A 23,009-nucleotide genomic window follows, 5' to 3' on the forward strand; every position below is an offset into this window, starting at 1 on the left:
ATCGCCGCCCAGATACCATGTAGGCAGTGCAGGCAACAGCCCAACCCAATCAAAGCCAGCCCGCAGCCCGACGCGTGTAGCCCAGCTCGGGCTGGTGGGCCGTAGTTAGTGAGCTCTAATGATGCGTCTCACTGCTAGTATCGTCGAGGGTGGTGGATCCGGCACGGCCACCTCCTGTATCCCAACAACAACCGCAAGAGAATCACCTCCGCATCCGACGGCAGAGGTAGAAAGAGTGTTTAGTAGCGATAAACTCATGGTTGGGTTGAAGCCGGAGCTCATTGAGGCCTGCGAATGTTTGCGACATTGGCACGCTTCCGCCACTGTGGACCTGTCTTCTTAGTAGAGTAGCTTTACATTTTATGTGCTGTTTTTTTTCCTCCTGTTTTTTTCTGTCTTTCTTTCTTGAGGGCGCTGCCGGCGTGGGCCTGTTACATATCTATCATGAGAGAGAGAGAGAACATCAATTATTGTCGCATGCGGCCTTGCTAGACTATGGCGACCACTAACTTCCAAACCTTTCCTTTCCAGCCAGCTCCGCGGGTCGAAAGAAAGCTCTAGATACCACCACGGCCCGTTCCTGCGCCGCTGCCTACCAACCACCGACTTTATAATCCAGCCCGCCCAGCAGCCCCAGCCCAGCCCATGGGCTTTTCGGGCTGTTGCCTGCACTGTATGTAGGTATATGCATACATCTCAGGTGTTCCAGGGAGCCGCATTCTGTGTATAGAAATATGTAGTTTGAAATCCGACTTTTAATTTTCTCCCACGTATTAAACTGGCCCGTCGAGAGTACCTACTACGAATTTCGCATGAAAAGATTTACCATCCGAGTCCCCACCAGCCCCTTCGCCCAAAGAAAACGACTTGCTGAAAGATGATCACTCGTGTCCTCCCCTCCTCCCCTCCTCCCCTTGACGCAGACTCTGAATCGAGCCCAATATTGTGCCTCCCGTTCGGTCTTATCGATCTTTTACAGTTAGCAAGTCTTTCGCCCTTTGCCCCACCAGGTCTCCAGTCAAAGGTCCCACCGGCTCCAACGCCAAAGGCGACAGTCGATCTTCCTTTGTGCCTCCGTCTAAAACGTTTTGGTTCGAGCGAGAGATTGTTTGTCAAACTCCCTAGTAGGTAGGCGAAGTATGCACCGTCAGCATGCGCAACCCCTTGATCCACTGAGATATGGGAACCTACTTCCAGGCATCGACTGTGTTAAGCAGCAGATTCAAGAGCATCAGCATGGGGAATATCTGTCCAAAGCCCCATTGTTGCTCCTCACAATCAGCCAATACTGGCATTGTCGACACCCTCACATCCATGGTCCGGGAGAACGCAAGGAACCACCACATCAGCATCGAGACGACGTAGAACTGTAGACCGAAGCTCGGGTGCGTAATGACGGCGTGTATCTTTCGGGGTAGGAATAACATCCAAGGCGGAAGCTAGTATAGCATGGACTTCGCGATCCACAGCAAGCCTACTAAAGATCCTTTGATGGTTTTGAACGCCGTACCCCTGCCCAATCTTGCAAGTAGTAGGAAGAGGGCAGTCCTGTGGAGCCCGTCTCCAACGGCTTGAAGAAAGTCGTGCACATCGATCGAGCGTCTGTATGGCGATAAGATAGTCACCCCATACCCACACGACGAATAATGCTAGCCTCGCATAGCAGAACAATATGTTGATGGAGATAAAGTACTAGTAGCAGCGCTTGCTATCGGTATCGTCCCAGTAGGTGCAGCTGGAAAGAGTTACACCGAACAAGTATATCGTCTCGAGTATAATGTGGTGTCGAAAGTGCGATACGCGCCCAATTAAGTCTGGTGGAATACTGCGTCGAATTTGATCCTGGGCCGTGCCCCTCCTCCTCGAGCGGACGTCCTTCCAACTCGAGCGCGCCGACGAAACCAATGTTGCACTGTGCGGCGAGCTGGATGACAAGGTAACGATGGTTGAATGTGGAGTCCTCTTCATAGTGGTGTTGGATACCGGCAACCAGCATTGCTATGCCGATGACAAGCTGCTGATCGGCAATAGTTATTATCAGAGATTGGGACAGCGCGTAGTATCTCCCTCGGTGCTTGAGCCGTGCTGCCTTCAATCGTGGGAAGCTGGCCCAGAGGCGTACAGGCCACAGGATCATGGCAAAAGAGACAAGAAGCACGCAAAAGAACGAGCTGATCAGGAAGGCACTAACGACCTGGAAGTGTCAGTAAAATCGAAGCCTAGTTGAGTATCGGCCGACGTCGACTCACCCCATCGCTGGCAATCTCTGGATTTGTGGGAATAAGATCATCACTAAAGTTGCATCGATACCGAAATTGGAAGTTGACCGCGAAGATTGAATCCGAATATAACGCGTACCTCACCTGGCAAGTAGATGTTTTTTTGATTGAGGCGTGTCCGGACCGAGCGACTCGACTCGGTGTAGAACTTTCCAGGAGTGCGGGGCTGTCGTCGAGAAGGAGGGGTAGTAAGACAACTTACGAGAACTTGCATAACTATGTGGCACGCAGCAGGTAGAATTGGCGAGGCCATCATTCGACCAATATGGATCGCTTTCCAACCGGATTCTCCATGAGTGGTTGTACCCCAGTATGTACATACCAGATTTCCCTTTGCTGCCGCTGCCGGTGGCCCGCCAGTCACCTCACTGGCCTGTGCCCGCCAATTATCGCCATCATCAGTTTTTCATCCTTTGGCCCGCCGGTTGTTGAGCGGATGATTCCTGTCCTTATGCCCACCGAATACTTTACATCGTGAGCTGCCCCTGCAGTCTTCGGAGAGTTGCTGGAAGCCCGGTGCGGGGAGCACATGAAGAAAGCGGGTACGATGAAGGAGAAGGAAGCGGGCGAGAGCGAGAGCGAGTGAGTCTTTTACGGCTTTCCCAAAGAAGCCATCCATCCATGCGTAGCACAAGTACTCGGGGCTGAAATGTGCGGAGAGATTTTCGATATGCAGATAGGGTGGTTGCATTTGAAAGAAGTGCGGGCTTCAGGAATGTGCTCCCTCCTTCTGTTTACCACTGCAGCCTGCCCACACTCACAGGAGACCACCAACCCAACTGGATCCGGTGGCGAAGCGGGCGATCTGTCAACAGGATCGAAATACCTATGCACATATTATCAGCAAACGCCTGTCCCGTTTAAACTTTAGCAAAGGAACACTTCAACACCTATTCGACACTGGACAGGGCCAGGCCGTGACAGGTTTAAGAAGTACGCACTCCCTCCGTTTCTCAATCTCACCAGTGGTCTCGGTAGGCCCCTATTCGCCAGCGTAATCCAAACAAAGGGAATGGTACAGTCCTTTGACCAAAGGTTCGGATATTCCGACCTATCCCTTCCACTTTTGTTTTCCTCAGGATGGGCTTGCTGGGACCTCAACTCACTGCAACTGTTGAACAATTGCCCCCGAGACTGCTTGACTCCGTGGCGGCATCACCAACAGGAGTCGTTCGCGTGCCTGTCGATCTGGTGGTGAGTAGACGTCACAGCCTTGATGGCGATGCCGCAAATTGTGAATACTATGGTGTTTCGAGGGTAATTAGATCCAGTGAACATCGCTAGGGAAGGAGTGGTGAGGAGAAAAGGGGAAATAACTTTACATTATAATCGACGATGTATTATTGATGGATGACGGTGGTAGGCGACAGCATGGGGAGCGTAGGAGAGCTGCAGCAACAACCACAACATAATGGGCCGTGCTACGTGAGGTCATTTTGAACCCTTTGGGTGTACCGCATGGCCGTTTCGGGCCCCAGCAAAGAATGGGTAGACCTTGGTGGCGGAAAACATTTCAGCCAGCCCAACGTAGGTACCGCAAACTCACTGTTTGGCCTCAAGACAGATCCATACAACCCCTTATATTTAGCAATGTAATCCCATCAGCCGCGTGTGCTGCCGTTGTGGATAGCCTGGTGACTCGTGAGGCAGTCTGTGCTGTGTGTCTGCTCCGCTAGAACGATACGACGAGGTGGACGGAAATCAAGCGCAAGCGCGTCAAATAGCCGACGAGTCATGCATGGACCACCACTCTAGAGCAGTAGCGTCCCATCCCACCAACTCTTTCCAGAGCCGCAGGAACTTTTTTTTTTTTGCAGTTTCTCGCCTCAACCCACGACCGTCGCAACGATGAGACCGGCCAAAACGTCGAGTGCGGGCCGCCTCGCGAAGGCCTTGGATAACAAGGTCCTCGCGCTCGTGCGCCAATTCGTTTCCGAACAGTCCTCGGACGAACCGACGCTGCAGCTCAAACTCTCCGCGGTCTTCGCATACGTCTCGTCGGATCCGTCGCTCACGAGGCACAAGAAGCCAACCCTCGAAAAGTCGATCGAACGGGCGCTTGATGTTATCCGGGAGGAGGAAGAGGAGGAAGAAGAACTGGACAGCGACTTTGAGGGCCTCGAGATCGCCAATATGATGGTTCCCGATGAGAAGCAGAGCAATGCTGTCAACAAGAGGATTACGGATATGTGGGGGGTGAATTCAGGCGCTACGAGCGACGCTGGGAAAGCAAGTGTGCCGTCAACACCTAACACCGAGCTACCGCAGCCGGTGGTTGAGCCCGTGGGAATGGCGGGAGGAGTCACTGTTCCCCCACCTCCGGCTTCACCGAAAAGGAAGCGGAGAGATAAAGGAGATGAAGCAAAGCCAAAACGGCAGAAAGGTATGGACCTGTGCGGTGGTGGTGGCGCACAGTCTACTGACTATTATGTCTTGCAGCAAATAAGGATGAGAATCGCGAGCCACCAAAGAATATACTCCTCAAGGACTTGGGAGGTATAGACGATGCAGTTAACCAGCTACTGGAGTTCGTCGCATTTCCATTGATGCACCCCGAAGTATACGAATTTACCGGTGTGCCGATACCTCGAGGAGTTTTGCTGCATGGCCCACCGGGATGCGGGAAAACATTGCTTGCAAATGCTCTTGCCGGGGAGCTCGGATTGCCCTTCCTGTCCATCTCGGCACCTTCAATAGTGTCGGGTATGTCTGGAGAAAGTGAAAAGAAAGTTAGGGAGCTATTTGAGGAAGCACGAGAAAAGGCACCGTGTTTGATGTTCCTCGACGAGATCGACGCCATCACACCAAAGCGTGAGAGCGCACAACGAGAGATGGAACGGCGGATTGTCGCGCAGATGTTGACATGTATGGATGGTATGTATGGACGTCTTTCGGTGCTTTTAGAACTGAGAACTAACGATCTTCAAGATTTAAAGCCGGAGAACAACGATGGCAAGCCTGTGTTGATCATTGGCGCAACTAATAGACCGGACAGTTTGGATCCCGCTCTCCGAAGAGCAGGGCGTTTCGAGAAGGAGATTTGCTTGACGGTTCCGGATGAGAAGGCCCGAGAAAAGATTCTCCGGGTTCTGTGTCAGAAACTGAGATTGTCGGGTGATTTTGACTTCCGCGAATTGGCAAAGAAAACTCCCGGTTTTGTTGGTGCGGATCTCAGTGCTCTCACCGCGGAAGCCGGCCGCGCGGCCATCAACCGCATATTCCAGACGCTCAAAAGCAGTCCTGAGGCGCTGGATCGCCCACCGATCGAAGAGATTCCCGATGGAGATGGTGACACTTCGATGGATGTCGATCCTCCCCAGCAAACCGACACCACCATCACTACTACCACGTCCGCCGTACCCACCACAACCACCTTGACTACGGTCGATGTGTTCAGGCCCACAAGTTTGATACAAAACTTCTTGGCCGCATACCCAGCGAAACTTACTGAGGAACAACTTTCACCTCTCACGATAACCAACGACGACTTTCTCGTCGCTGTGCCCAAGATCCAGCCTTCATCCAAGCGAGAAGGCTTTGCGACGGTTCCTGATGTCACTTGGGACGCGATTGGTGCTTTGCAATCCATCCGACAGGAGCTCCAGATGTCTATTGTCCTGCCAATCCAAGATCCCGAACTCTTTGCGGCCGTTGGCCTCAACAAGCCTATCGGAGTGCTTCTCTGGGGTCCGCCGGGCTGTGGTAAAACACTACTGGCCAAGGCTGTCGCTAACGAAAGTCATGCAAACTTCATTTCGGTGAAGGGCCCAGAGTTGCTGAACAAGTACGTTGGAGAATCAGAGCGGGCGGTACGACAGGTTTTCCAGAGAGCAAGGGCCAGTAAACCATGTGTCATCTTCTTCGACGAGTTGGATGCACTAGTCCCCCGACGTGACGACTCCTTGAGCGAAAGCAGCGCGAGAGTTGTAAATACCCTTCTGACGGAACTTGATGGGCTGGAAGATCGACAGGGCGTTTATGTCGTAGCCGCCACCAACAGACCAGACGTTATCGATCCTGCAATGCTCAGGCCCGGACGTCTCGACAAGCCCTTGCTTGTTGACCTCCCTACGGAGGACGAACGATACGAGATCCTGAAGACCATCAGTCGGAAATCGCCATTTGCCCCGGATGTGGACCTCGAAGCCCTAGCAAGAGACAAGCGTGCCGACTGCTTCTCCGGCGCGGATCTGAACGCACTGCTTAGAGAGGCGACGACGGCGGCACTGCGGAGGGCAGTGTTTGATGAAGGTGGAATGGCGGTAATCAGGGATAGGGTGAAGGTGGACGGCGGTATGAGTGTGCGCGTGAGCATGGAGGACTTTGAGATCGCTTTCGGAAAGGTTAAGCCAAGTGTCACGAGGGAACAGAGAGCTGGGTATCGACAGCTCGCCACCAAGTTCGGGATGCACCAGAAGTGAGCGGAGGATAGGTCAGTAAATAAATGGAGTTTGCTTTGGGAGAAATTGCGGTTATTTGTGGGTGACTTTGCGTACATATTGCTTAATCTTTCCCTATTCTGCTTCGGTGTTTTTTTTGCGAAGAAACAACCAAGCGAATTCACGTTATGTCTCTGAGTATCCGAGTGATAGCTGGGTGGCGCCAATTAAATGGGACTGCAAGTCATAGCCCGTAGTTAGCGCCTTGGCAATTAATCGCGTCAGAAATCTGAGCACTGCACAACCATCGCGAATCCCAACACGCTACAGCTTCACCACCAAATCTCCTGCCCGAACCCCATAACCACTTGAGCCCTCCGTACCCTCGAATCGATATAATACCACCTCGCGACGCGTATAATGTCGGGCGCACGACACTGGGAACAAGACAAGGAGGCGACTGTCTACATTGGCAACCTTGACGAACGAGTTACGGATGCGCTGGTTTGGGAGCTTATGCTACAGGCGGGACGAATAGTGAGCCCCTAGTTCTCTATATTGTGGGCGCGTTTGTAGCATGCTCGGACGGAGGCTAACGACGACTGCGAGGAAACAGGTCAACGTACATCTTCCCAAGGACCGAGTCACGCAAACACATCAGGGCTTTGGCTTCGTGGAATTCATCTCGGAAGAGGATGCGGAATATGCGGCCAGGATTATGAATCAGGTGCGGCTGTACGGAAAGCCGATTCGAGTGAATAAGGTATTGGCACAATCCACTGGGGGGTGCGATCGGGGAGACGGGATGCTAATTGTTCCGGAAGGCGTCGGCGGACAAGCAGAAGACGGTAGAGGTGGGTGCAGAGTTGTTTGTAGGCAATCTGGACAGTATGGTGGACGAAAAGACGCTTTACGATACCTTCAGCACGTTTGGAAGTTTGATTTCAGCGCCTAAGGTGGGACCTTTCTTATCCGTGATTTTTCGCGCCTTGTTGCTGATGAACCAGATCGCACGCGACGAAGGCGGTATCTCCAAGGGTTTCGGCTTCATATCATACGATTCCTTCGAGGCCTCCGACAAAGCGATTGAGAGCATGGACAAGCAGTTCCTGATGAACAAAGAGATCAACGTGCAGTATGCGTACAAAAAGGACGGCAAGGGCGAGCGCCACGGAGACCAGGCCGAACGTCTCCTAGCAGCCCAAGCGCGGAAACACAACATCTCAATGCCTAGTGCACAGCTTCCGCCAGCGCTGTTCGCGCCACAAGGACCTGCCGCCGGCGCACCCCAGACTCCCTCGATGCCGAATGGACCCGGCGGATTCAGAGCCCCTCCTCCGCAGGCTCCTCGTCAACCCAATGGCATGAACATGGGAATGGGCGGTCACGATCAGCATCACCAACAACAGCAGCAGCAACAGCAGCAACAGCAGCAACAACCTTACCATCACACTCCAGCACCACCGAGAGGTCCCCCACAGGGTCTCCCCCAAGGATTCCAGCAAAGCCAGCTCGCACCGCCGCCACAGGGTCTTCCCCCTCGACCTCCTCCGCCAGTCGGATTCCAGCAACAACAGCAACAGCAGCAGCAGCAGCAGTTACCACAAGGATATCCGCAAGCAATGTCGGGCATGGCACCTCCGGGCTTTGGACCGCCGCCCGGAGCTCCCCCGCCAGGATTCGGACGACAGCCTATGCCGCAGGGATTCCAGCAGATGGGCGTTCCTCCCCCCGGCTATGCTCCACAAGGAATTCCGCCCCAAGGCTACCCGGGTGCGCCGCCTCCACCGGCAGGATTTGCGCAGAGGAGGTAGGTTCGTTAGCGGTGGAGTGGGCGTGGAGCGTGGAGAGGAGAGCGCTGTGTATCATAATGAGAACCGTCGAGACTTTTCTGTACTTTAGCGAGAATTGGGGGTACATTCATTCTGTATAGAGTACCATAGGTACTCGGGTGCTCTGGTGGCAATCGAACACGGACTCGTGTGACGATACTGTGACTAGACGATATGTAGAACGACTTGTCCTCGATCCTCCTCCTCCCAGTTCACCATCAGTCTTTCTAACCCACCTAGTCCTCGAGCTACACCTGTGGCAGAGGGTACAGCTCGAACCATGGCCCTGGTAAAAGATACCTAGTGGTACCATGACTGTGCAGGAGTCGCAGAAGTGAGTTTGTTAAATCAATCCAAAAAACCCGCCATCCCGCCCCCCGTGAATGTATAGGCTATAGCGCATGCATATGCAGTATCTATCTCTTGAGGACGCCACTCTAGAGTACCGGTAGTTAGTATATAACTATAGGGTAGTAGTTAGGTATAGTAGTTACAGATCAGATGGAGTGGCAGTAAATCCGCCCAGTGCTTGGTATGTTAACATTAGAGTAGCCGTGAATGGCCTCACTCAGGGGAATCGACGAATCGTCGAACCCACGAATCCGCGAATCCGCCCGCGCGGATTCGATTCGATTTGTGGTTCGGGCCACTCGCCACCGAACAGCAGCTATGTAGTGCTCTGGAGTAGGTAAAGTAGGTGGTATGTAGTTAGTCAGTGTATAGTACTGGCCGAATGGAAGACTCGGACAGTCTGTAAACTACCGGCCAAAACCCCGGGTCCGAGCGGCGAGCGAGCGGACTTATGGTATGGACACGGTTGCGGTTCATCCGATCCATTATCCAATCACCTACTATAGATGGAGTAAAGGATGGTGTTCAACCCGTGTATGATACCGAGAGCGATCCGGAGTTGCTTGCGCATTGGCTGGCTCTTTTGCAGCAAGGCATAGAGGTAGGTAGGTAGGTATCTCCATAAAATTTATATACAAATGTGCACTATATACACACACACACACACACACACACCCTCCCTCTCGAGAGAAAGAGAAAAACTATTTATGAGCGCCGACAGGACACGCTCCGCCGACCTGAACGTCCTCGACCTTCTCTCCCTCCTTGAGCTCCTCGAGCCCTTCGGAGATGAGCTGGCGGAACATGTCGGCGGGATCCCAAAAGGTCTCGAGGAACTTGATGCGGAACTGGTCGTCGACCTCGGCCACCGTCAGCCCAAATATCTCGATCATCTTGTTGTGCGCTTTTGCGGTCACGGTTCGGCCAGAGGACAGCTTGGCTCGGTAGTTGCCGTTCATCACACCTGTGTTTTTATTCTGTTAGACTTGGACTGCGATTGAAGGTGAGGGGGAAGGGGGAAGGGAATGTAAACGTACCCCAATGCCTCCACTTGACGGAGACCTTTGGCGGTGCGCCGAGCACCTCGACCACCTCCCAGTTAAACGTCTTCATGGCGCCCTTGAAGAGCTTGTGGCTCTTTGAGAAGTCCATTTCCTTAGTCTCGTAGACGCCCTTGATGCCCTCCTCGCCGATGAGAGCGTTGTAGGTTCCCATCTGCAGCATGTCTTCGGCGCTCATGCCGGGTCCGCCGTTGAGGTGGAAGCTGTAGCTCTCCTGGGAAATCGTGCGCCATTCCTTAGGGTCGACTTTGTACGACGCCTCTTTCTCCCAGTTCTTCACAAGGTTCTGGATCAGGTTCTCGAGAGAGTCGGGTGCCCAGTCTACGCTCTTGGTCGTCTCGAAGGTGGCGTTGGTCAGGTTGTAGTCCGGGGCCTTCTTGTATCGCCACTTGGCATCTGGAGGAGCAATGCGTTAGTCCATTGTTCAAGCTGTTGTGTAGGTGGAGAAGATGGGAGGAGGGCAATCGGGAACGTACCATCTTTCAAGACGATGTTGGGGTCGGTCATGTAGTCGGGGAGTGCGGCGGCCATATTGAAGTAGTGGTGGTAGTAGGAGGAGGTAGAGAGTAATGGAAGCTGGTAGATGTAGGAATTCGTAAATGGTATCCGTAGCAAGATGGAGAATATCACCCCACCGGTGAGAACTGCGTACTTTATATACAAGTCCCAATGGCTGAAGAATACTGAGCCTGCACCGCACGTTCCTCTCTCGCCAGACTGTCCTCCCCTCCCCCCTCTCCCCTCCCCTCCCCTCTACCTCCATTCTCCCCGCAATACAATCATCATAGTGGTCAGATAATTCAGGAGCTCCTCTTCTTCCGTATCCGGCATATCTCCCCGGTTCCTATGTGTTGTGAAGGAAGTAGGTAGCTTCATTATTCTACCTGCTGTGCCGCTTAGACCCCATCCCCAACCAAGTGCGTCGGATTGGTGTTTACGCTCCCACACAGCACACAGCACACGGACCACGGGTCGGACTGCCCCCCCCCTTGGGCAGATATGTACTATCTTCATGGTAGTTATCCGATAAATTTTTCCCATCAGCCAGCACCAGGGTAGAGCGAACCGGACACGACATGTGCAAGCAAGCAAGCAAGCAAGGACCCGTCGAGTCGTCGTCGAGTCGTCGACCCCCATCTGCAGGGACGAACGAGCTATCGCCCGCAGCTCGCAGCAATACCATAGCAGACGCGCGATATAATGAAATGCGCCGGCCGCCATTGGCCGAGATAGAGTGCTAACTAGCCGCCACCGCTCAAACGCGGGTAAGGACGAGAGGGAAGGTCCCATCCTGCTGTGCCGTATGTATAGGTAGGTTTTATATTGCCCTGGTGACAGGTACAGGCATCTATGTAGCCTGTGCCTGTGCCTGCCTGTGCCTGCTCGCAATATCTGGGCTCCACCACCACCACCACCACCACCAGCGTCCCTCCCTTCCCTTCCCTGGCCCTGGGGGCTATGTACCTTTTCCCCGCATGTGCTCGGTGAGGTGAGGCGAGGCAAGAGACGATCGAGAGTTCTCGCGATCGGAGAGGGGTGAATCAGCCTGAGGAATTTGGGTCAGCGGATCCGGGAGAAACGTGGGGACTGTGTGGGTGGGATATCTACATACCGGTACCGGAGGCTACAGATCGCTTGCCCTAAGAACGTCGCGGACGGCTCGTAGTTCGAGCAGTTGATTAGCAGTTGGCGCCGGTTCGCCCAGCGACCGACCGCAGAGCACTAGGTATGACGGTAGTTAGCTCGGAAAAGGCGCGGACCGCCGACGTGGCTTCCATGGTGAACGTTAATTCTGTAGCGTGTCTCTCGTTTGCCGTAGTTACATAACTACCTCCTGGCTAGGCTGTGTCTGGGTTGCTGGATGTACGTCGCGTAGAGTGCCGAACGTGATGTTGCGGAGAGAAGAAGACATCCTGTCCCGATAGCGATAGGTTTCGAACGAGAGAGCAAGAGGACGAGCCCGCTTCACCGGGTGGGGGTTCTGGTGGATGCTGTGAGGCCTGTCTGTCCCATCCTCTGCTCTGTCGGCTGTGTCCCTGAAAGAGGAGCGACATCTAGCGCAACGAATTGCACCGCCTTAGGTACCCTAGAGTATTTTCAATTCTTGTCGTCTTCCCTTCTTTTCCGCCCAGAATTTTCTGTTCACTGGTGTGACTTCCCGTATGTACAGTGTATGTACACCATGCATTGCCGGCCGGAACTGTTGCACGGATACGGACGACATGTGCATTCGAATCCAAGGTATCGCCCAGCCCACAGTGCCCCACTCGGAAGCTATGTAGGTAAGTACAGGCTACATCCATCCATCTATCATACGACCAATTGATAACAGCGAATTACGCAGGATGTAACTAGTAGTTTGCGAAGGCGAGGAACCCGTTGGTCGTGAGCCTAGATTCATCCAGAATATGTATCCACCGGACCCGGCACCGGCACCGGACTGGAAACCATGGCAAACGTATGTACATGCCAGCTCCGTGCCCGCAACTGCCCCGCTAACCTAACCTTCCATGGTCAAGGATCTGGGCTCAGATCCCAGTTCCGTTCCCGCGGATGTTTGGATAAGGAAAACTGCCAGTTCTAATCTATTCTACATATGCGTCGGTAACTCTACGGTCGGCAGTCACTAGGCGAGGAGATTCGCCGTTCCTTAGGTGAACGAGCAGAGATATTGGATTCTTGGGGATCTCCTCGATTTCGGGAGACGTTCGGTTCGAGTCCTATGTCGATTCCTAAACCCATCCCGAGCGCTACTAGTTAGCCGTGAGCGTTTCAACACAGTTCCAGGAATCCTCAGGTCCGAAGGATCAAGAACCCACCCCACGAAGTTATGAACCTGATCTTCCATGCCAGGAACCCGCAGGAACCCCCGGACGAACGTCTGGAGTCTGGCTGGAATCCCATGTTTGCGGATCTCAAAGACTGACCAGACCCGACCCGACCATGGACCATGCAGCACCGAGCGTGGGGTTGCAGGTCTGCCCTATGTACTCTACCTAGTACGGGCTCCACCCTCTGGTACACGCACACTTTACTGAAAGGCCAGCGGGGCGGGATGGGACGACATGAGTGATAATGTGTGATTGGCGCTGCAAACTGGCAACTAAATGTCACGATACCTATCAGACCTATCAGACCTCCAGCGTCGTCCAAAGGCGAGAAGTCACGCCTCAGGTTCAATGTGGAGACAAGACAAGACAAGCTTCTTCCGTTTCTGCAGTCGTCTCGTGGAAGGCCAAGCCCACTCACTCTTGAGGGGCATAGCGGGGTCTGGTCTAAACCCCCAGCTTTGAAGCAGGATCTGCCGCTCTTTGACGGGATTCCCGTCTACCTAATTAGTTCCATGTGGAAGGGGGGGTGCGGGGGCGGCGCGGGGGGCGGTGCTTTGCTAGTAGCTTCCCGAAGACGGGGGGCCGGGGCCGGTGGTCGGTGGTTGAGCGAAGACTGAGTCCCGACTATGTATGTACCTTGTATGGATTCATGGATGGTCGTCGTCGTTTGTCATGCAGCTGAGGAGGTGATTGTGGGTATCGATGGGCTAGCCTGGGTGACAAGGGGGGAAGGATGGAGGGCGCGGTGTTCGGGGAATTCGGAGTGGAGAGGTTCGTCTACTAGCCGAAATAGATACTGTATGTAACTTGCAGATGGTAGCATGGTGTAGGGAAGAGCTCAAGTAATCAGCCCGGTGTTCCATTACGTGCAGGGCAACAGCTTGAGAACATCTTTGAGTTCAAGTTCAAACCGAATGTGTTTTCAGGCAACGATGATGATTAAGATACATGTACAGTTACAGGAATCCCCGTTCCCGCCCCTTTCCGCCAGGAACCATCATAACAGTATCGATACTGGTAGCCTAAGTATTCTCTCCATTCGGCAGACCCCACAAACCCCCCACAAATCCCCCCACAAACCCCTCGGAATCCTACAAGTAACCACAAGCAGAAAGCACTTTTGCCCGCAGCATATGTACACATAATTTCCCTTCCCAAAGACAAGGCAATGCGAAGAAACCCTCTCCCAAAGCAAACAATATCTGCAATAGAGTTCATGCAGCTCTATCGAGATTAAAATGAAAAAAAATGAAGAAAGAAGCAAAAAAAATTCAGTCCAGCAAAAGAACCCAACTCCAGCCCAAACAAAGGAAAAAGCAAAATCCCTCAGGAATGAAGACCCCCAAACTCTAAACAAACATCGCTCCATCCGTCGAGGCCTAATACGCCGATTTCCTGACCAGCGTTCTCTGCGGCATCGCCACTGCCGTAGTCATCTTCTTCTGGAAGCTCGATCTTGCCTGCCCGCTTCTTCCCTTCCAGTACGGTCGTTGATCGTCGTCGTAGTCATCCCACGATGCGCGGGAGGAGCTGTTCGTCTTTGGGGGTTGCAGGTCCCGCCACTCCTCGTAAATTTCTTTCAGCTCCTTTTCGTCCGCGATTTGGGCACGGAGTTGCAGCATCGACTTCTCCTTCGACTCTTTGGATTCCAGCTCCTTCATGACTGGAATGCGCGGGGTGTAGCTCCATCGAGAGAGGTCTATTTCCGGCTTTGATTCGTCCAGTGTTGCGACGTCCCCCATGGCGAGAAGCTCTTGGATACCGACGCACTCTCCTGGCGCGATTGGGTCCGGGTGCGAGGGCGTGACGCAGTCGAGGTCGACTTCTTTTCGGAAGACGTGGTCGATGTCAACTCCCGAGAACCACGCACAGGATTGAGGTAGGTCCTCGATACCCATTTGCTGTGAAAATATCGCTCTCGTCCATATGTTTGCCACTTGGAGCGCCATGGCAACCCTGTACTTGTCTTCTTCCTTGACGAGGTAGCGGATTTCGTCGTGCACGGTGATGGCGACACGCGCGGTGAGGCCGTAGCGACGGATGAGGTAGTCCATAGAGATGAGGAGGAGATGGAGGTAGTCCACGCCCGAAGACTGAATGGCCCAGTTGATGCGGGACGTCAGGAAACCGCCCCTACTGAGATTGCCGCGCATCAGGGCCTCGGTGATTCCAGCACCAAGGACGGGGGTACAAGGTTTGTCTTGTTCCGCAAACTCTTCGAGTTTGTTGAAGACGAGACTCTCCGTCCCTCCTCTCCAAAAGGAACGGTTGAACAGTGCTTGGCTTGGCTTGACTTTGATGCCCTTGGTCTCGCGGTACAAGTTCTCGGCGGTTTCAACGGCCTTCGTGTCCGAGATCGTGGGATTGAACTGTCGGAGTAGGGTGGATGCGAACTTCAGTCCGGCGCCGTAGATTCGACCGTAGTTGAAAATTTTGGCACTGCCCCTCGATATACCGAGAATACTTGCAGTCTTCGAGTGCAGATCTGTGCCTGCAGTTTTAGTACCTTCAAGGGTCATAAAACCCAGAGCGCCGCCGCCGTGAATTTTGAATTGAGCATCGCCAACCAGCGCAGCGATCCACAGCTCTTCGGAGTCCACATCAGCACCAACAAACACGTAACCCGGTGGTGCTTTGACCATGGCTTTGAGTTCAGAACCAACGCGATTCTTTTTGGCGTTTGATGCCGTAAGCCAAGTCCGTTCTACTGCACGGCGAGTGATCGTACCCATCGGGATTAATTGAGGAAGAATCATCCCGAGCTTGTGTTCGCTTCCGAGACTGGAGGCGTCAAGTCCAAGGTTTTTATTCTTATCATCGCCATAAACTACCATTTGGGTTCTGATGCGTTCACGAGCAGATATCCAATATGAGCATTGAGCGTTCATCGTCAGGGCTTCCAAGGCGAGTGGGTATTGGGACGACAAAACTTCCTTGTCAAAGTACTGAAGGTACCCTTTCGCTAGAGGGTTGGCGCATCTGGCCTGCGGTCCGTCTTTGTGAGGTATCTTGAAGTATACATAGCCGGTATCGTCTTGAAGAGCGGGATTCTTTTCGTCCAACATCGAGACTTTAACGGCCGGGGTCCCATCATACGCGCTCGCTTCGTCGGGCGTGACACGGAATGTCCAACCGTGGAGATCCGACCAGATCAATGGCTTCTTGTCCCATGACATCTTCAGGAGCAGAGGCGCGATGCGTGTACGCACTGTCAGATTCATTGGGCCGTTGGCCTTAGGAAAGAGGTCTTTGTACCACTTTGGTTCGCCGGGCATCTTTTGGTTTGCTGCGATCCGAGATGGGTTCTTCTTGGTTTCTTTCGTCATGCGAATCTCCTGGTCTGACCAGTCGAGCTGACGAAACCATTCATCTTCGTGTACGGAGGGGTCCTGCTTCAACATTCGCGCCTCTTCGGCAAGCTGGCGTAGGTTCTTGCCGACAGCCTCGAGGAGTTCCTGGTATTTATTTTCCGCATTTTTTATGTATTCATCCCAAGTATCGTTGACAGGAAGCATGACAGAGGAGAGGTGTCTCAGCGCAGCGAAGCTCACTGGATGAGGGCATACTTCTAAAAAGCGCGGGAAGATTTCCTTGTATACTTTGTGTGTAATGGCAACATCAGTGGCACAGTAGTCGAGAAGCACATTGAGACGACCCACGACGCCCTCACGATCGAGTGTGCCGAACTCATCGCGGACGGTTTTGTCCATGTCTATATTGCAGTGAAACTTCGCAACATCTCGAAGAGAGTTGATCGAGCTTCTTCCCACCCAGGCCTCCTCCTCCTCATCTCCCGCCCCAGACTCCAGGATACCAATGAGCGACGCAGATTGGGAATCCCCTGTAAACTTCTGGCGCAGCTCCCGATTCTTCGCATGTTTCATCCACGTCGGCCGTTGCTGAGAACACATTCCGTTGACAGCTACATGCAGCGACATGGTGTCCAGAAACGAGTTCTTGGTCTGCTTGATGTTGTACTCTTCCAACATTCGTGCACGATCATAGCCGATGTTGTGCCCCACAATAACTCTCGGCGTTGTTGGATCCCCCAACGGAATGAGATGCTTGTCCGATTCGGTCTCCCCGAGCAGCCACGGCGACAACCACGCATACCACGTATCCGGCGATGCCGCACAGGCCATGACAGCGTACGGGGAAATCTTGTACAACACCTCGACATCGAAAACCAGCATCTTGTCCTCCGGATCCGGAAAATCCACCTTCATCGCCTCGCCGGTGCGGACATCGTAACGAGTCCAGCCACTTTGCGCCACCCATTCCTTCGGCTGCGCCGGCAACTCCAATTTGGAAAACGTTTCGGCATATTCACGAAACGGCTCAGCCGCATCCAGTCCAAGCCTGTAGAAATGCTCATCGAGAGTCTTTCCCTGTAACTGCGGAAGCTTCACCGAGATGGGCGGCGTGGTGTCGCTTGTCTTCCCGAGTAACTCGTGTTTCGCTAGGTGCTTCCTGGCGAGTTCGACGAGCTCCGGGTCTGCTGTCGGGGGCGGGCCAGAGAAGAGCTGCGCGCGGACGTCGAAGGGGAGTTGCTGCACGCCAATCTCATTATAACGGGGCTTCAAGGGTTCTGGAGTAGCTAGTCAATCCGATTAGCGATTGCGCACCGCGACTTCAAACGGAGGGGTTGTACCAGTATGTGAGTTGGACGATTCAGCTGAGGTTGCATACTTTCGTGAGGAGTCGCGAAGCCGCCACGAAAGGTTTGTCGGTGCTGCGTAGCGTGATATGTGCAAGGGTTGCGTCCGCACTGCTCTGCTGAGAGCGCGCCGCGAAGACAGCATGCTCTCGAAATCAGAGGCCAAGGGGGGCCTCGTCGATGTAGAATTTCGTTATATCGGAGGTCGAGGTGGAAATCGGTGGTCGAGTTGCGGCGACGGCGGGGAAAAAAGTCAGAAGAAACTCGATGTCAAGGATCGCCGACGTCGTGTGACATGACATCAGCACGACTATTTTTTCTGCGATGACCAAGCAATTGCGTCCCGCTATTGGTAGACGCACCAAGCGCCTGTCTCGTCTCCAGACTACAGGAATTTGGTTCAGTTACTGCCCAACATCTGTAGGCTTTCCATTAAGAAAGTACGGACTTCATTGGACGATTCCCGGAATTACATCGCTGGCAATCCTCACGATGGCCGCACTTGCAAATTCGCTTTATTTTGGCGGTCGCTCCACGGACATGATCGACATGAATTGGAACTTGAATATTAACCGAGGAGATGGGATGGATCACGGCTGCTCATGCTCGAGCGCACCAGTTCCACGTATTACCTCGGAGGGCCGCGCAGCCACCTCATCGCAGCACAGGTGGGGGATACATAGTGACAGGCGGTAGGAGCTTCTACCCGGAAAGCTAGGAACTCAAATGAGCCAGTGCATCGTCTTCGATAGGGGACGTGCTGGACTGTGGTCCGACAGCCTGTGGGTCGATGCTACATAGTTTTGATTGTAGGGTGCTCGCAGCCCCGTCGGTGTGATGGTGTGAACGGAATTGAAGATGAAGTTGAAGATGTGGGAGCTATTAGCTAGATTATGTACAAGATCATATCTGCGTCGGATGCGGACAGGTGCGGTTTCTCAAGTGGGCCGGAGGTCTTGCAGTCCTTCACGGAAATCCGACTTGACTTTCTTCTGTTGGTTTCAATGCTCTCGCGCATTATAAAGTGCAAATAAAACAGCTGGGTAGTCCCCCTGGTCCAATCGTAAGCACTCTGCTGGGTGCCGCCCAAAGATGTTTCTCCTGGCGAGTGATGAGGCGATGCAGCTCAGTCGTGGAATCTACAGTTATCCTCTCTTCTACTTCTCTTCGCACGCCACTCTGCTGTGCCATTGCCAAACCGTCCGTATAATCCGAAGCCTTTCGCTTTGAGCTCTTTCCCTAGCATTGTTGTTCTGTTTTCACGGACGGTGAGATATGTATGCCAGTGATGACCTGCCTGCTCTATTCAACCACTATGATACAGTACAGAACGGAAAAGAGAGAAGAAGAGTATCAAAGCCACCGACTGCAATTCCCACAAAAATGCTTAACCGTGTCCATCTTGCAGGTCCCACAGGTGCCACACTGCAAGCCTGGCACCAAATCCACGTTCTTATTGCACAGGGAGCAATAGTTGCAGAGCATCGGCTTCGAGCACGAGCACGGCTTGCATGTCGGACAAGTGACCTTCTTTGGGGCCGCAGCACTCTCGAGCACCAGCTGTCCCGAGAACTCGGAAAGCTCGAGCAGAACCTTGCGGAATGCATCGTGCTTGACCAATTCGGGCAGATGCTTCCGAGTGGCGTGGACCAAGACGTTGCGAAGTTCCTTGTCGCCCGGGTATGTGGTGGAGTATGCGTCGCGGACCGTCTCGTGGAAGTCGGCGGCGATGCAGTCGTCATCCAGCGTCGCCTTGAGTTTCGCCGTGGCAACGCTCTTCAGACACGGTGCACCAAGCATATCCGCGAGCGCATACACCCGGGTATGCTTCAAGGGGATCGGATCGTCTTTTTGCCGTGACCAGGATCAGTGACAACCCCTCGCTGATCATGGTGGGATCGAGCCGGTACCTTCAATTTCCTCCCAGTTCGACTTATCCGGATAATCCCCAGTGTAGCAATACACCAGAAACCGCCACACGGCATGGCAACTGTGCTCCTCTATCCACACGACACCTTTTGCCTCCTCGAAGCCGGATGACGGATTGGTGGCATTCGTGAAGAAGCTTGTTCGTAAGCCGAGGATGGCTTTGTGCGCGAAGAATTCGAAGGTGCCGACAGCGACGGTGATGTCTGAGTGCGCGGGATTATTGAAGAGCCTGTGGCACCATGTTGTCAGCGCGGCAACGGGGAGTGGGCAGATGGACTACTTCTCGAAGCCACCAAAGAAAGCGAGCTTGGATTTGGCGTCGGTCATGTCTGTCTGCTTCTGTGTCTGTGGGTTGTGCATGTGGTGGGTGGCGATGGAGGATGAGGGAGTGTGGCGACAGTTCAGGTCGTAGGAGCTTCAGGTCGTAGAAGCTTCAGGTCTGAAAGAGAGGAGGAGTGTTACAAGCACACGATCAAAAGTGCAGTTGCAGAGAGCTTGGACAGGAGAGATGAGAGAGTGTGGCGACGGTTCAGGTCGTATGTAAGCTTCAGGTCTGAAAGAGAGGAGTGTTGCAAAGCACACGATCGAAAGTGCAGCTGTAGCGAGCTTGGACAGGAGAGATGAGAAGAATTACAAGTTGGGTATAAAAAGATCACAAGACTCAGCTTGGAGCACCCTAGCGGTGGGGCCGCATGGGGGGGCGATACCTAGCTGGAGCTCAGCTTCCGCTGCAGCTGGTGGCAATGTGTCGATGGCTATCGCTTGCCGGAAAGTGGTGCATCACGTGCAATTCGACATCAAGAAGACTCGAAGGGAGCGATCTGACGAAAGGAAACTCTCCAACGAGCACGGCAGGCCTCTCGAAAGCCAAACTCTTCAGACTGAAGTATGCTGCGACGAATGTATTTTGCCCGAGGTGAAGCCCAGGCTCTAAGCCCTACGGTATCGCACTCGCCGCTTCATTCATCATGAGTTGTGCATCCAAATCGTAGAGAATAGAGGGCGGAGAACATGAAGAATACAGTCAAACCTTTTGCATTTCCCTCTGAAACCTCCAATGCTTTCCCACTTCACATGCTGCAACCCATCGCTCGGAGGTGGCTCGTTTGACTAAGCGGGCTCGTGGAGCGGCTCTTCGTTATCGATTCGATCTCACGTCGAAACTATCCCTCATAGGCACATGTCCCTCAGCCGCCGCGCTGCTCATTCGACGATCCAACGACCCACCAAACCCCCCCTCGAACGCGACGATACGAATGCTTCCACCACCGCGGAATCATAATACCAATTAATTCACACAAGAAAAGAGACGGAAAGGAAGAAAAAGAACGAGAGAGACGGAAGAAGTAGGGTAAGAACGGCGAAAGGCTAGGTCGAACAGAAAAGAAGCAAGCACCCCAGCTCCCAAGCTATAATAAAGACATGTCCTACAACTTCCCACTTCCACCCCTCTACGGCCTCAACTTCCACCCAAACGACGAGAACGGCAACGTCTTCGGTGGTTTTTTTCCCGGGCGGTTCCCCCTCCCTGTTATCGTGCAGGCCCCTTCATCCTCGGGAACCTTCGACTCCGGCTCCCCACCTACATCACCTTCAGGGTCCTCGGAGCTAGAAGAGGAAGACGAAGAAGACGACGAAGAGGAGGAGGAGGACGAGGAAGAAGGCTATTCATCCGAAGACCAACGTTCAGCTTCCGAACACGGCGCTCCTTCCTCGGATCGCGTCTCGCGCTCAGGTCCTACCTCGCCGCAGCAGCCTTCGACCCCCGACTCCGCCGAATCCTACCTCGCCCACTACGCTGCAAACCTCCCACCAAGTCCTATCCGCCACCACTACGCAGGATCGTTCTACCCAGGGCAAGCGATGGTGCAAACACGCTCATCTTCCAGGACCTACGATCAACCTCCTAATGCAGCTCAGTCCGCTCGCGCTGGAGCCTCATCCTCCCGTGCTGGCGCTGAAGCCCCGCCCTCTGGCGCCACAGCCGGCGGTAGTGGTGGTGGTGGTGGTGGTGGTGCGTCACGCACGGGTCGTTTGCCTCCGGGTGCACCACCGTCCCAGCCAACACGAAGAGCCCAACCCACACAGACTTCGAGAAGATCGCAGTCTAGACAGCCACCACCAATGATCGACCTGACGCTGTCTTCGCCGAGTGGACCCTCCACCACCACCGCCAAACGCTCCGCAGCGCAAGGCCCAGCACGCAAAAAACAAAAAACATCCAAGGCCCTAAAGAAACTATCCGAAGACGAACGAGAGGACGAAGGCGAGAATGATGCCGATGACGATGACGACGACGCCGACACCGAAGATGACGGATTCACTATGATTCCCATAGAGAAGCCGCCGGCGGAGGACGAGAAGCCAAAGAAGCTCGCGGGCACCGCTTGCATCATCTGCATGGAGGACGAGCCCGTCGACTTGAGCATCACACCTTGTGGTAAGTTTTGCCAGGCTGTGTGGTTACTTGGTGAAGCTGACCTAGATTTCGCTACAAAGGCCATATGTTCTGCAACAAGTGCTTGTTTGGAGCCATCAAGTCAACGCTACCCGCGCCTCAAAAGGTTCACGGAAAGTGTCCGGTTTGCAGAGGTAAGGTTGCCATCAAGGACATCATCGTTCTTGAAATTAAGAAGAGGTCCAAGGGCAAAGATCGTGCCTAATGACGACGAGTCGCCGACGCTTCTCAGGGCGAAGGAATCGCATGATGTTCCTCTTGCCCACTTCCTGTGCCATCTTATGGGGTGTTTCTTTTTCCTCTGCTTTCCGTACTTTGATCTCTCTGGGTACTGGTAACCGCTGCTTCCGTACCATCCCAGAGTGTAATGCTGCTATGATTGTCCTGCTGCTTTCTTCTTGTGCTTTTGGCGTTGTCTTCTAGCATTGTTTTTTTCGGCTGCTTCGTGATGGGGATTCTGCTTCTGCTTCTGGTGTTCAGGGGGGGTGTCAAAGGTCGCTTTCGGCGATAACATGAGCTGGCGCGGGGGTTATATACAAGTAGTCGACGGTGCTGGGGCGTTCAAAAGGGTTATTCAAAATGCTTCCTATACTGCTTCCCTAAGGCGGAGGGTAAATTCTAGAGGATTCCAATCCTCGATACATTGTAGAGTACCATTTATCTGCCCTATACTCCGCCGTGGGGGACGCTTCATAGCCTTTGGTACTGAAGAGTCAATATCTCCACTGTCCAGTAGCACAATCACCGCCCGACTGACGAAGTAGAATAGAGTGCTGAGTAACCCGAAAAATTGAAGACGAAAACTAGAGTAATGAACACAACACGCCCACAGCACGCGTATAGATCGTATCGGTGATGTCACTACCATTTCGTAACAAAGCAACAGCAGTGCCACGGTATTACAATTCGCACCCTCCTCTTTGAGGAAACTCCGCGGGAGCTTCGGATGACTGGAAAGGCCGCGGGAGCTTGGAGGAGAGGTGAGGTGAAGCCTACGCACAGCTGAGGCTCGGTCGAATCGGATCGCAACCGAGTGAACGCTTCGTGTAGTATGTAGGTAAGAGGGTTTTCCCACGGCAGCGACGGCGGCGAGGTCGCACAGACGATCACTCTCTGCACTGCACTTACGACAGCGAACAGTTCTAATTTCCGATTCACTCTCTGCACTGCACTTACGACAGCGAACAGTTCTAATTTCCGATCCCCGGGCCCCAAGTGCGTCCTCGTTGCTT

At 53.6% G+C, this 23,009-nt stretch overlaps 12 protein-coding genes across 12 annotated transcripts; 5 read left to right on the forward strand and 7 right to left on the reverse strand.

The window, feature by feature from the left end:
• Positions 1–949: 949 nt before the first annotated feature.
• Positions 950–1,567, reverse strand: BZA05DRAFT_31993 (uncharacterized protein). Its single transcript, XM_051480431.1, has 3 exons — positions 1,192–1,567; positions 1,032–1,121; positions 950–970 (listed from the first exon to the last, which is right to left on the reverse strand). The coding sequence occupies exons 1-2, from the start codon at positions 1,425–1,427 to the stop codon at positions 1,079–1,081; spliced, it is 279 nt and encodes a 92-aa protein (XP_051340112.1). The 5' UTR covers positions 1,428–1,567; the 3' UTR covers positions 950–970; positions 1,032–1,078.
• Positions 1,568–2,487, reverse strand: BZA05DRAFT_32000 (uncharacterized protein). The gene is made up of 2 exons (XM_051480433.1): positions 2,250–2,487; positions 1,568–2,186 (listed from the first exon to the last, which is right to left on the reverse strand). Exons 1-2 carry the CDS (start codon positions 2,288–2,290, stop codon positions 1,709–1,711), a joined length of 519 nt encoding a protein of 172 aa, XP_051340113.1. The 5' UTR covers positions 2,291–2,487; the 3' UTR covers positions 1,568–1,708.
• Positions 2,488–3,244: 757 nt separating this feature from the next.
• BZA05DRAFT_32019 (uncharacterized protein) lies at positions 3,245–3,880 on the reverse strand. The gene is made up of 3 exons (XM_051480436.1): positions 3,826–3,880; positions 3,602–3,773; positions 3,245–3,520 (listed from the first exon to the last, which is right to left on the reverse strand). Exons 2-3 carry the CDS (start codon positions 3,712–3,714, stop codon positions 3,382–3,384), a joined length of 252 nt encoding a protein of 83 aa, XP_051340114.1. The 5' UTR covers positions 3,715–3,773; positions 3,826–3,880; the 3' UTR covers positions 3,245–3,381.
• A 191-nt stretch (positions 3,881–4,071) lies between these two features.
• BZA05DRAFT_473577 (P-loop containing nucleoside triphosphate hydrolase protein) lies at positions 4,072–6,772 on the forward strand. Its single transcript, XM_051488073.1, has 3 exons — positions 4,072–4,662; positions 4,719–5,153; positions 5,208–6,772. Exons 1-3 carry the CDS (start codon positions 4,128–4,130, stop codon positions 6,698–6,700), a joined length of 2,463 nt encoding a protein of 820 aa, XP_051340115.1. The 5' UTR covers positions 4,072–4,127; the 3' UTR covers positions 6,701–6,772.
• Positions 6,773–6,963: 191 nt separating this feature from the next.
• Positions 6,964–8,620, forward strand: BZA05DRAFT_352652 (uncharacterized protein). Its single transcript, XM_051481323.1, has 4 exons — positions 6,964–7,195; positions 7,275–7,421; positions 7,483–7,614; positions 7,666–8,620. Exons 1-4 carry the CDS (start codon positions 7,079–7,081, stop codon positions 8,470–8,472), a joined length of 1,203 nt encoding a protein of 400 aa, XP_051340116.1. The 5' UTR covers positions 6,964–7,078; the 3' UTR covers positions 8,473–8,620.
• Positions 8,621–9,447: 827 nt separating this feature from the next.
• On the reverse strand, positions 9,448–10,670 carry BZA05DRAFT_396396 (uncharacterized protein; the record flags this gene model as incomplete). The annotated part of the gene is made up of 3 exons (XM_051483522.1): positions 10,379–10,670; positions 9,879–10,298; positions 9,448–9,805 (listed from the first exon to the last, which is right to left on the reverse strand). Coding segments are annotated over exons 1-3 (734 nt in total), but the record flags the coding sequence as incomplete, so codon positions are not given.
• Positions 10,545–11,626, reverse strand: BZA05DRAFT_32059 (uncharacterized protein). The gene is made up of 2 exons (XM_051480442.1): positions 11,511–11,626; positions 10,545–11,448 (listed from the first exon to the last, which is right to left on the reverse strand). Coding segments are annotated over exons 1-2 (795 nt in total). The 5' UTR covers positions 11,513–11,626; the 3' UTR covers positions 10,545–10,655.
• A 2,010-nt stretch (positions 11,627–13,636) lies between these two features.
• BZA05DRAFT_352657 (DNA polymerase gamma) lies at positions 13,637–17,627 on the reverse strand. The gene is made up of 2 exons (XM_051481324.1): positions 17,385–17,627; positions 13,637–17,330 (listed from the first exon to the last, which is right to left on the reverse strand). Exons 1-2 carry the CDS (start codon positions 17,533–17,535, stop codon positions 14,113–14,115), a joined length of 3,369 nt encoding a protein of 1,122 aa, XP_051340119.1. The 5' UTR covers positions 17,536–17,627; the 3' UTR covers positions 13,637–14,112.
• A 1,043-nt stretch (positions 17,628–18,670) lies between these two features.
• Positions 18,671–19,945, reverse strand: BZA05DRAFT_396403 (uncharacterized protein). The gene is made up of 3 exons (XM_051483523.1): positions 19,600–19,945; positions 19,301–19,548; positions 18,671–19,237 (listed from the first exon to the last, which is right to left on the reverse strand). The coding sequence occupies exons 1-3, from the start codon at positions 19,677–19,679 to the stop codon at positions 18,744–18,746; spliced, it is 822 nt and encodes a 273-aa protein (XP_051340120.1). The 5' UTR covers positions 19,680–19,945; the 3' UTR covers positions 18,671–18,743.
• Positions 19,770–20,343, forward strand: BZA05DRAFT_396406 (uncharacterized protein). The gene has a single exon (XM_051483524.1). The coding sequence runs from the start codon at positions 20,012–20,014 to the stop codon at positions 20,237–20,239; it is 228 nt and encodes a 75-aa protein (XP_051340121.1). The 5' UTR covers positions 19,770–20,011; the 3' UTR covers positions 20,240–20,343.
• Positions 20,344–20,499: 156 nt separating this feature from the next.
• On the forward strand, positions 20,500–21,397 carry BZA05DRAFT_396407 (uncharacterized protein; the record flags this gene model as incomplete). The annotated part of the gene is made up of 1 exon (XM_051483525.1): positions 20,500–21,397. A coding segment is annotated over exon 1 (488 nt), but the record flags the coding sequence as incomplete, so codon positions are not given.
• On the forward strand, positions 21,252–22,463 carry BZA05DRAFT_396408 (uncharacterized protein). The gene is made up of 2 exons (XM_051483526.1): positions 21,252–21,759; positions 21,819–22,463. Exons 1-2 carry the CDS (start codon positions 21,444–21,446, stop codon positions 21,980–21,982), a joined length of 480 nt encoding a protein of 159 aa, XP_051340123.1. The 5' UTR covers positions 21,252–21,443; the 3' UTR covers positions 21,983–22,463.
• Positions 22,464–23,009: the final 546 nt, after the last annotated feature.

Source organism: Tricharina praecox (assembly GCF_024521635.1).
Source record: "Tricharina praecox strain CBS 144465 chromosome Unknown BZA05scaffold_10, whole genome shotgun sequence".
NCBI lineage: Eukaryota > Fungi > Ascomycota > Pezizomycetes > Pezizales > Pyronemataceae > Tricharina > Tricharina praecox.